The 12,609-nt window shown below is 36.8% G+C and overlaps 1 protein-coding gene across 1 annotated transcript in view; it reads left to right on the top strand.

The window, feature by feature from the left end:
* FMN2 (formin 2) overlaps nucleotides 1-12,609 on the top strand; it is a 391,745-nt gene that overhangs the window by 284,277 nt on the left and 94,859 nt on the right. Inside the window, exon 14 of the mRNA XM_030303011.1 lies at nucleotides 4,538-4,630. Within this exon, the coding sequence (XP_030158871.1) occupies nucleotides 4,538-4,630 (93 nt within the window). The remainder of the gene's footprint in view (nucleotides 1-4,537; nucleotides 4,631-12,609) is intronic.

The following is a 12,609-nucleotide window of genomic DNA, read 5'->3' as shown; positions in this document are numbered from 1 at the left end:
TTGTGACATTAATAGTAAAAATATTAATCTTTCTTGCCTCAGACTTTGAACTTTTGAAAATCAGACCAAGTGTAAGACTGGATCCTTTTCTCATTTTGGCCTAATCTATTAGACCCTAGGCTATTAGTATTATACTTTTATTGTTGGAATTGAAAAACAATTAGTTAAAGACTATATAGTATAGTGGACGTCAAGCCATCTGAGGACAGGGGTGTTTGTCCTGGCATTTTCCTGTCAGTCAATGTCTGTGTCATGTGTGAGTAGGTTGATCAGCAATTACAAATTGATGAAGACCATTCAGAACATCTCTTCGTGTCATTTTGCCAGAAATAATTCACTGCCTGATAGGAAAGGCTGATAAATTTCTACTTCATACCTTTGAAATAATGCAACTTGTTACTTTTAGAGAATACTTGAAATTATGACATTATGTCTTTATTATGCATGTAGAGACACACAAAATTTCTGGCTTCATGGGGCTGTCATGAGTGATACATTCCAAAGGAAGCTGACTGCGTATGTCTTCTCCTTAGACTCATCCCCTTTACTACATTTCTGACAGGTAGCCCACTATTTTCTGAAGAATAAAGAGTGCCAGTGATGAAGTGCTCATCACCTCAGACAGCTGGTTACTTCACTGAGATTTCCCTAAACATTAGCCACCCTTTTACTTAGAACCAGAGTCTCTCTCTCTACCCCCCCGCCCCGCCTCAACTTCTGCTGGTTTACCTTCCTTCTTCCTTAGAATCAACATAGAAGTTTATACCCTTTTGTTCCTGAGACCATACTTTAAAAGCAGCTATGATAATTTTCTTAGGTTTCTCCAAGCTAAGGCTCCCTCAGTGAATGAGTGAACTAGAATTTAAACCCTGTCTCCCATCTGCTAGATTCCAACATCTGGAATACTATTTCTGCAACAGGAGCTATTTATCCAGCCATTAACCCATCCAACTATGATTTGTTGCTTGTATCAGGCACTAGGAATACAAATGAGAATTAGATTTCCTATCTTTAAGATTTCCTATCTTTAGACCACTTAGCTTGGTCTAGTGGAGCAGAAGAGATGTGATTACAAATAACATGAATATGGAATGGTAGCTGATATTGAGCCCTACCTTCTCAACATATGAACTGTGAAAATTTGGACAGTCTCTTTGTATTTCATTTCTCTGACATAAAGCAAGCTTATTACTCTTCTGTTTGAAAGGGCTTCTTGAGGATTGAATGGGAGAACAAATGTAAAGTGTGGCACATAAAAAGTATTCAGTAAGTAATAGCTTCAATTCTGTCTGCACGAGGTGCTGTGGGGTCACAGAGGATAGACACCCAGTTCTTCCTGGAGGTGGGACAGTGAGTGGAGGAGAGCAGGGGATGTAGTGAACTGAGGAAAGTGGAAAGAGGAAATACTTTTCAGGGGCAGCTACATCAAGGTTAAGTCATGAAGTAATATTGGGAATAGGTGAGATGAATGAGATAAGAGGATAAAGGGGGTAAAGGAGAAAAGCATTCTAACTAGAGTAACCAACTTGAGCAAGGGTATGGAGATGAGAATGTGCACTGAGTCTGCAAAAGATATCAGGAGTAGAGGTGGATTAGTAGAAAGCTGGGCAAGTTGCTCTACTTCATATTGTAGGGTGTTAAATCATTCCTTTACTCAAGATGTAATTATGAAGTTAGAGGTCATTGAACAGTTTCAGGTAATTGGTCAGGTTTCTTCTGGATGATTTATTTTATTTTATTTTTTGTTTATTGCTGAAGTATAGTTGATATGCAATGTTATATTAGTTTCAAGTGAACAGCATAGTGATTTAACAATTCTATACATTACTCAGTGCTCACCACAGAAATGTAGTTACCATCTGTCACCACACAATGTTATGACAATATTAGTGACTATATTTCCAATGCTGTTCACTATATCCCTTTGCCTTACTTATTTTATGACTGGAAGATTGTACCTCTTAATCCCCTTCACCTATCGCCCCACCCACCTTTCCTCTGGTAACCATCTGTTTGTTCTCTGTATTTATTTAAGAGTCTTTTTGTTGTTGTTCATTTTTTTTTAATTCCATGTGTAAGTAAAATCATATGGTATTTGTCTTCGTATTCTTTCACTTAGCATAATACCATCCAGGCCAACCCATGTTTTCACAAATGGCAAGATTTCATTCTTTTGATGGCTGAGTCATATTCCACTGCCTCTTCTTTATCCATTCTTCTTAAGCTATGAGAAGGAGCACGGATCTGTAAAAGATTGGTGGTGGGAAGCCCAGTTAAGATGCTTTCTAGTAGCTCAGTGAAGAATGACGCAGGCTTTTGTACCAGCATAAAGCAGGCATGGAGAGGATAGGCAGACATAAGAAGTATCTAGGAGGTAAACAAATAGAATGTGGAGACAAGGAGAGTGAGTCAAGGATAACTCTCCTGCTTTGGTATGAGTTATTTAGGTCAGATGGTGGTACCACCAACAGGAGAATAAAATAAGGGAGGTAGCAAGTCTAGAGAAGGCGGTGATGAGTTCTATTTGAAAACACTGATATGTGTGGAAGCTTAATGTGCAAATCTGAAGGTACAAGATACGGAGCTAGAGATGTAGATTAGACAGGCACGAGCTTACAAGAGCCTGTTCCCACAGAGGGTGAGGAGTCCTGGGGAAGGTGGGCAGAGAGAACCCAGCGTATGTCTAACTGGTCTTAAATTCTACTAGATATAATTGTCTTTTATGCTTGAGGGGGAGAAATGGGGCTAACAATATAGCCCCCCTGTATTCTGCTTAGATAAACTAATAACCTGGAGGGGAAAGGAAACGATGTTTTAATAAGAGAAAAATATTTTAAAGAGTGAAATTTCAAAGTCTCCTTGAGAAATTTATTGGCAATCTTACCTTAAGAATTGTAGTGAGAAGTATGTTTTCCTGATTCAGATATTTGTATGTCCTAAGTTTTGTCTTTCAAATATGTGCTTTTTAATTTTGAATTTATTCTATCACCAAAATGGCAGGAATTTCTTCAGAAAATGTCTTAGAAATAATTCTTAATTAACCCTTGTGGGATCTATAGCCTGCTAAGGCATTTATGATGGCATGGGCAGACAAAGAAAAGAAACACTTGAGTCAGATCAGGATTTCATTTATGGACCTGCTACGTATTACCTGTGGGCCTTTCAACAAATAAGTGCCATCTTTGAGCCTAACTTTCCTCAGCTACAAAATGGGGTAAATTCCACTTTTATTAATTTATTTTTTTTTAATTTTTTTTTTCAACGTTTATTTATTTTTTTGGGACAGAGAGAGACAGAGCATGAACGGGGGAGGGGCAGAGAGAGAGGGAGACACAGAACCGGAAACAGGCTCCAGGCTCCGAGCCATCAGCCCAGAGCCCGACGCGGGGCTCGAACTCCCGGACCGCGAGATTGTGACCTGGCTGAAGTCGGACGCTTAACCGACTGCGCCACCCAGGCGCCCCCACTTTCATTAATTTATTCTAGAGATTAAATTAAATGATAGGTAATAAGTATCTGCCACGTAATAGATGCTCTTTAATTATTGATTTCCATGCTAACATGAGCACCAAAATTGCTATCTGTCATTTTTCAGAAATATGGATTTCAGTTTGGGAGAAACTTGTATTAGAAGTCAGTTGATAATATTGAGCATGGTAGCAAATACTGACATACTGCTTTATGGTCTGCCAGACACTATTTGAACACTTTATATCTGTTAACTGATTTGGTCCTCATGACAGCCCTGAGAGAGAGAGGCCAGTGCTATCACCATTCTACAAACGAGATTGAGGCTTGGAGCTTAAAGGAGCTTCCTACGTTTGCACCGTTTGGCAGTGACCAAACTTGGATTCTTAAGAACCTCGTTGTACAACAACCCAAAGTGAAGCTGAGATCATAGGCTTCCTATGTCAGTATTTGGATGTTTCCAAAATATGTGTAGAACATGTATCAATGAGTGGGGTTATCAGAGGTTTTTAACATCAGCCAGTATGTTTTAAAAGTTGATGGAGCGGGGCGCCTGGGTGGCGCAGTCGGTTAAGCGTCCGACTTCAGCCAGGTCACGATCTCGCGGTCCGTGAGTTCGAGCCCCGCGTCGGGCTCTGGGCTGATGGCTCGGAGCCTGGAGCCTGTTTCCGATTCTGTGTCTCCCTCTCTCTCTCTGCCCCTCCCCCGTTCATGCTCTGTCTCTCTCTGTCCCAAAAATAAATAAACGTTGAAAAAAAAATTTTTTTAAAAGTTGATGGAGCACCTGGGTGGATCGCTTGGTTAAGAGTCTGACTCTCGATTTCAGCTCAGGTCATGGTTTCTTGGTTGTGAGATCGAGCCCCGTGTCAGACTCTGTCCTGGGCATGGGACCTGCTTAAGATTCTCTCCCTTTACTACTTGTGCTCTCTCTCTGTCTCTCTCTTAAAAAAAAAAAAAAAAAAAAAAAAAAATATATATATATATATATATATATATATATATATATATATATATATTACTGTTCCAGCAACACTGTGACATTCTAAACAATGTCTCTCTCTAATTTCAGCCTGTGAAGTTGAGGCGGGGAAAGTATACCAGGTATCCTCAAAAGAGCACATCCAGCCTTTCAAAGAAAACATGGAACAATTTATTATTCAAGGTAAATTCTAAAGACACATGTTGTATTTCCCTCCTTTTTCAGCAGAAAGGTAGGTAGATGGCATTTAAAAAAAATATGCATTGGTTTAAAGCGGATTATTTTGACATCAGAGAAAAACAAATTATGTTTAATCATGAGTCACACAGCTCTGACAGATGAGCAATTTGGTAAACATACTATTATGGATAATGCTCATTATTTTTGTTTTTTAATGACAGTAAATATCCGATGTTAAAATAGTAACTATTTATCAAGATATTAAAATTTTATGCCCTTTGTGATAGAAAATGAGATATTCTTCTAAGTTTTAACTATGCTTGTGACTTCAGCTCAACTTTGTATTTATTTAGTTTTTGAAAATACTGAATAAAAAAAACCCAAAGTATATTGATGTTTTCCAGATCTTCAAAACATTATATTCTACTTTTATAGGATATATAAATACCTCTAGATATTTAACACCTTTTTCCCAGAAAGCTTAAAATATAATAAATATTATCTTTTGACTCTTCCTGTGACATAAACAAGGACAGAAAATTTCAGAAGATATTAAAGAAACAACAAAAAAAGAAATTATATTAAGAAATATAAGAAAAATTAAGAAAAAACTATTTAAAAAGTCTTACCATTTTAAAATTATTGGAATTTACAATTATAGCAAAGCATTTGCTACTCAAAACATTTCTGCTTTGGAATGTGAAGATCAGATTTGTGTCATGCCATGCTCTGGGAATGTTCTTACTGTCAGGAATTCTCCTAGAGGCTGACATGGCTTGAGACTGAGGCTAAGTACCACTCTGAAGACTGGCTCCATCCTCTGTTTATTAGGCTACAGTTTTTATAGGTTGTTCAAGTGTCATTAATGATGATTTACAATGAATCAGTCACATTGGAATTGGATTAAATGTTAAACACAGCTTTTATTTTTTAGACGGGAAAGTACTATTTAATCACTCAAGATCATCATGAAGATTGAAACAGAACTTTGGTCAGATTCATAAATCAAAGTGATTGTCATTTCTAAATTCTCAGGTCCTCATGTCTTAGGGTGGAAAATCTCAACAATTCCTAAATAGTCCTTGGGACAAAATCAGAGTCCTGTAGTTACATATTAGAGGACGCTGTAAGCTCAGTACTTTCTTAATGATGAATAAAAATGAGTCTTCTTTTCTTCATTAGGTGGGGTATTTAGATCAAGAACATGTCATTTGAGAGAAATATAAGGGTAAAGGATGAGGTATTCTTTTTGCTTATATGAAGAAATGAGTCCTGAATTCATTAACTCAGTAACGAAAGAATGAGTCTTTCTTCATTGCTCTTCTTCCATCTACTTTCAGTTACCTTTTAATTTCATCTCTGGTCCTGTTCAAATGCTGTATGATTACATGTCATTGAAAAAATTTTTTGAGTACCTCCATCCACCTAGACATTTAATAGCAGTGAATAAGAAAATGTATATGTCTTAGTAGATCTTACGTTATACATTATCCAGAAGGCAGTTAATGACAATAGCAAATTCTTTGGAACATCTTATGTAGATCAAATATGTCAAAACGTGGGAGAAAAAAGTTCAGCTTTAAACATGAGTGCCTAAGAGACTCCAAAAAACTGAGAACAAACTGAGGGTTTATGGGGGGTGGGAGGGAGGGGTGGGTGGGTGATGGGTATTGAGGGCACCTGTTGGGATGACCACTGGATGTTGTATGGAAACCAATTTGACAATAAATTTCATAATGAAAAATAAAAATAAAAAGAGTAAACATGAGTGCCTATTAGCCTATATTCAATGACACATAATGAAAACAATGGATTCAAAATGTTTCCCTTAAGGTAATTTTTTTAGAATGTAGCTATTTTTTTTGTCCCATATTCCCTCTTGTTATCATGACAAAATTCTGTAATTAAGCTTATACACTGAAAAATGCATTGCACCTTGGTATAAAAATATATGCCAAACATTTGCTTATAATTAGGCCGTCCTCAATAATAAAATAGTTTTCTTACATTTACCTCTGTGCTCATATTAACTTACATAGGTTTTTTAATCTTTTTATATATCCTATCAAAGTCTTTTTTTTTTTAATCCTGTCAAGGTCTTTTTATTTAAAAAAAATTTTTTTTAATGTTTATTTATTTTTGAGACAGAGAGAGACAGAGCATGAACGGGGGAGGGTCAGAGAGAGAGGGAGACACAGAACCTGAAGCAGGCTCCAGGCTCTGAGCTGTCAGCACAGAGCCCGACGCGGGGCTCGAACTCACAGACCGTGAGATCATGACCTGAGCTGAAGTCGGACGCCCAACCGACTGAGCCACCCAGGCGCCCCTGTGAAGGTCTTTTTAAATGTGCCACATTTCAAAGCCTAAAATCTCTCTCCCAACAGTTCAAGAGACTATGCCCAATACTGGTCAAACATTTTTATTGCATTAGTTCCCACAACGTAATAGAAACATCTCTTATCCTCATAATTCAGCTATTGTGTGGTCTATTGAACACACACTAACAGTCTTTGGATTTTAACTAGCCCTATGTTCCACTGATTCACCCGCTTTGTTACTCCCTATCTTCCTAATTTTTCTCAAGCCAATATTTTATGGACTCTGCTTAAACACCTCTTCTTTGGGAATGTCCTCACCCCTGCTTTAAAAGAGGCAGATTTAAAGAATTGAGTCCTGCCTCTGCAAGGCATTCATTGTTTGTAATGGTGCCAGCAAAGTACCATATTTTGGAGAGTTGACGCTCTCAATTAATAATGTTAGCACTAATTAAATAATGTTCTCAAATAATGTTCTGAACTCCACCCAACATTATATTGTTTGTAATACTTACTGCTTTCTGCAGTTGTATTATTTATTTGTCCCTCAACAAAGTAAGCTCCATTAAGAGAGCAGTCTTGTTTGGCTTCTTGCTATTCCTATATCTAGAACAGTCCCTACCTGTTGTACCCACTGTCTTGCTCACCTGACAAAACCCAACAGCCCTCATCAAGCCCATCTCTTTTCAGTCTCCATATTTGCACTAGAGTAGCTCAACTTTTTGTTTTTGTTTTTGTTTTGTTTGAGGGTGGGAGGGTACTTACAACAGCACCAACTGGTATCATCTAAAATCATGACCGCAGACCTGCTGTTGGAACTCATTTCTGTTGAGCACTTCTATAAGATTTTCCTTGTAAACGTCGTTTTCTCAGTTCCTGAGTTTTGCTCCTCTGTTCTCTCAAGCCTCCACAGTCTTTCTGTTTTGCTTCCTCATGACTCTGATGATAACCTCATCTTATCCTGTGGTGAGAAAACAGATGCTTTTATACAGAAGCTCCCGCACCTTCCCACCACCACATCTACAAACCTGGCTGAGGAACTTGGGCTTCATCCTGAATCCTTGGGGAGCAGAGGTTTAAAGACTTAAAAAAGTTTATACTGGCAGAATCTGGGAAGGACTCAAGAGAGACAGACCAGACTTTAAGAAGGAAATTGCTTGTAAAATTGTTATGGCAAATTGTTAGAGAAATGAGGAGGCCCTGTTCTAGGGACGTAATAATGGTCCTGAAGAGAGGACATATTTACGGGATAACAACAGCATAGATGAGAAATTACTTGGTGACCAAATAAATATGGAGGTGATGCATTGGGTCCAGATTTCAGGTTTGTGTGGTGGGGAGTGGTGGTGTTAATCAGGATAGAGAATAGAAATATAGGAAAAGCTTTGGATGGATAGCATGACCTAAGTGGGCACACAGGTGAATGTTCCCATCAAACTGGTGGATATCTACCTTGGACATGGCAGAGAACACAGATGAAGGATTGGACATCATAAACACGGTGATTATTTGGTGGATGTGATCACCTAGAAAGATAAAAAAAATAGACTCAGGGATAGAATTCTTTAGGAGGGTGCATTTATAGGATGGACAGAGGAAGCCCCAACAGTTAGTGGTGAGTTAGGTAGAAAGAAAATGAAGAGAGGCTGTTGTGATGGAAGCCAGAGTTAGGAAGAGTTTCAGAAAGGAGGGAGTGATGGAACATTTTTCTTGGATCAGCGTAGATGAAACCAGTTTTATGAGCTTTTAACATTCAAGAGAAGTGAGGAAGTAGAAGGACACAACTCTGCAACAATTTTTAAAGTTATGTTGGATACTGTAACTGGCATAAGTGTTAGACAACTGTTTAATCAAAGTTACTGAAATTTAGCTTATCTTTAATTTATGTCAACATATGTGATGATTTTATTTTCTGGATGTATTATGAAGAAAACTAATTAGTAATCACCAGACACTTATCTAGCATTTATCTGTAGTTTTTGTTTAATTTTCTTTTGTGCCTCTTCTTTTTTAAGTAGCAGAAAGCAAGAGGAAAGAAAGAAGAGATAAATAAGATCACTAGGGAAGCTCATGCTAAGCTAATATTTCTCTCAGCACTCAGTACACTTCTTCCTTTTTATTTTTCTTCTTTCTGTTTGAATCCAAGTTGTGTTATGGACTAAGTGTGCATATGAAAACCATATGCATAGATATAGAGGATTGCCTTTATAGGTATCTGTACATGGGGAGGTTGCTGGGAAAGAAATAGGAGCCTAGTTCTATGTTGTTGGCCTTCACAGCCTTTTTACTCATTTGGCACATTTTGATAAATGTTAATTTTCAAACCCAACCTCAACTGTTTTTATGGGGGGTGAATGGCAAATTAAAGGTCATTTCTCTCCATGCTATTATATGAAGTCAAGTCCTTATTTTGATTTTATAAATCAGAAATGGCTGATGAGATTTTTATTAGCCTAACTCTCCATACCTCCACCCCCTCTCTTCCCAAACATTTCTTCCTTGAATGAAGCATAGTAAGTTGAGGCTGAAATGAAGGAATAGAACGAAGGTGAAGGTGCATAAATTTGTAATGACATACTTATAATTACAAGGGTGTTGAAGCTTCTACTCTCAATATACAATCTTTAGTTTTGGTAATTCTATGATTGAGAATGAAGAAATGGTGAAAGCAGTTGCATTAACTGTCCCAAAGACTGGGAAGTCTGCCAGAAGTATCTTCTACTGGAAATGGTACCCATGGTGCCCTATAAGCAGCGTTCCATATTCAGGGCGAGTATATTTGGTGGTGTTTTTATTTCTTTTTCCGAAAATATACTGAGAATTTTTTTTTAAGTGATGATAAAAGTGTAAAATATATCTAATGTCCGAAGTCTTTCATTGACCATTTACAATTGAAAACAAACTATTGTCTTTTAAGCACACAATGTTACTTATTATTCATATAATAATGGTAATATTAAGCCTTAATACCAATTTTGTTGTGCTAAAGAACTAACTGAAGCCCTTTTATTCTCTATGTGATTTAGTTTCATGATTCTTTAGGACAGTCTGAGAAGCCACTATTATCCCCATTTTCTGATCAGAAAACAAAGGCTCAGAGGACTCAGTACTTGACTAAAGTCACACAACAGATGGCAAAGTCACGTTAGAACCAATACCTTCCATAAGAAGCTTTAGCTATATTTTATTTTAATTTAAAAATTATTAAAAATATCATTAGGGGTTCCAAGAGGTAGTGGATAAGTGAGTTGTGTAATGTCAGGTGGTGGAAACCGTATGCAGAAGAAATCATATGTAGGATATGCAGTTAAACTCAAAAGTCACAGTATCAGAACTGGAAAGTGAGAATACTTCTGCATTCATGCAATATGCATGCAGTGCTTTGTACCAGATAGACAAAGCTCCTTCCCCTGTTGATCAGTGATTATTCCTTGTACCCCTCCTGTCACTCTTAACATGGAAGAAGCATGAATTTGAAATGATTCTCTGTAAAGGAGAATAGTCTATATCACCTCTTCTTTCTGAGGGTTAGATTTCCACCAGCCGCAGTCATCCATTCTGTTGCTGTGGAGGAGAAATGATCAAAGAGCCGCTGAGGAGTGGTGGGAATTGATTCCATATGAGATTTGCTAACAACTGCCTCCTGCGTATTTCTAGTTGGATGCTCCCACTGATGCCTCATCTAAACATCTCCATATTGTGTTCCATGTTGTATCCTCTGCACTCAGTACATAGCAGACTTCAAATAAATGTTTATTTCATACATGAATGAATAAAGGGATGACTTTATCAATTCAGTCAAGTTCCTCAGGTCCTCTGCCCCTCCCGTATTCCCTGTCATTGTCATGGGACTTTGGCTTCATTGTTCATTTTTTAGTGAATAAGTAGAAGAAGCAATTTGTAATATTGCATGCGTGTAGTATAAAATGTAGGTATATCATGAAATGTCAGTCTTCTTACTAGTACTTTCCTCTATTTTAACCAATGTTGTGTTTCATTTCTGTCCTTTCAGAGGTAATTTGTACATACATATGTGTATGTATGTACATAAATAAGCATATAAACTTGTATATTATATATAATTAGTGGTTACAACCTCTACATGTTGCTTTTGTCCCTTGCTTGTTCATTTTTATAAAATATTTTATACTTATGTATATTTTATACTTATTTTATATATAACAAACATATATACATGCATACATATAAATTATAATTTTGTATGTGTTTTATATTCATTTTTATATAACACAAAAATACATTTTATTATTATTTTCTATTAAGTATGTTCTATAAAGTTGCCATCAACACTGAATTAATTAACACTGAACCATTGCTCCTAAAAGCAAATACAAGGTTCACTTGCATCAAGGCTCTGGTTACATTGGTCTCGTTTTCATCAATCAGTCAGTATACAACCTTGTTTGTGTGTGTTCATGTTTTTTTTTTTTTTTTTAATGGGCTTTATTTTTAATAAGTTTATGTGTTTTCATGTTTGAAGACACCTTATTTAATATACATTGTTGAGTCATTAATACTGAACCAACAGCCAGCAGCACCATGAATTGTGCCTGAACCAAGCGTATCTAACACAAGTACTTTCTCTAAGGGATAGCACAGCCTCTTTGTGCTTAGGGGCGAGCAGTAGACAGCACCGCAGCACTATATTTGATGGCCATTTAAAAAAGATAAATTGCCTCCAAAAAAACCCCACAAAAATGCAAAAAAATGTGTCATGATAGACTAAGAAAAGGACACATATTTGTAATAGGAGAGCTGATATAAGCCAGAGCCTGGCCTTGTTCCACCTTTGCTGGGAATGTATGTGTCAGGTGACTCAAACTGTTCACTGTTATGCATATGTCCTTAGATAACTATCGAAGTACTACAAATGTTGATTTAGGAATTGAAATCAATTTTAGTGAGTAGGCAAATTCACAAATACAGAATTCATGAATAATGAGGATCAACTGTGTATGTGGAAAGCATTTATGTGTTATATACATATGACACAAATAAGAATATGATTTTATGAATATGTATGTATATATTATAACCTAAATGAGTCTAAAGAATTATAATGGAATGATTAGCCAGGTATACCCCCTCAAGGAATGTAACATGATGAATACGTTCAGCTCTTCTGTTTGTCCTCCCTCAATCTTATAGGCCTCTGTTCTCTTCAGCCATGACCACCATGTTGAATTTTCCATTATCATTTGCACACTTTCTATTTATACTTTTGCGAAGAATACAAATTGTAACTAATTTATTATTTAGTTGTGCAAACTTATGAGCTGTATAAGTGGAATTGTAAGCATTTTCTTCTATAACTTATTTTATTCTCCACTGAACACTGTTCTTGAGATCTTCCATGCTTATGCATACGGCTATATTTCATTAACATTGACTCCATTGTAGGACTACTATATTCCTCCTATTCTTTCCCTTTTTTAGCCAGTACAAAAAATGCTTATATGAATATCTGTTTTCCAGACTCATGGTGTATGTAAATACCCTTTTTTTATGGTACAGACCCAAGGGAACAAAGATTCGCTTGGTCACTGGGAAATGAATCTTCAGTCTAGATAAAGCTAAATTGTTTTAAAATGTGATTAGTTCCAATCTACACTCCTATCGGCAGAGTTCTGGTATCAAATCCTGTGA

This window comes from Lynx canadensis, chromosome F1, assembly GCF_007474595.2.
Source record: "Lynx canadensis isolate LIC74 chromosome F1, mLynCan4.pri.v2, whole genome shotgun sequence".
Lineage (NCBI taxonomy): Eukaryota > Metazoa > Chordata > Mammalia > Carnivora > Felidae > Lynx > Lynx canadensis.
Note: the sequence above shows the minus strand (reverse complement) of the source record. Positions and strands in the feature narration are given on the sequence as shown.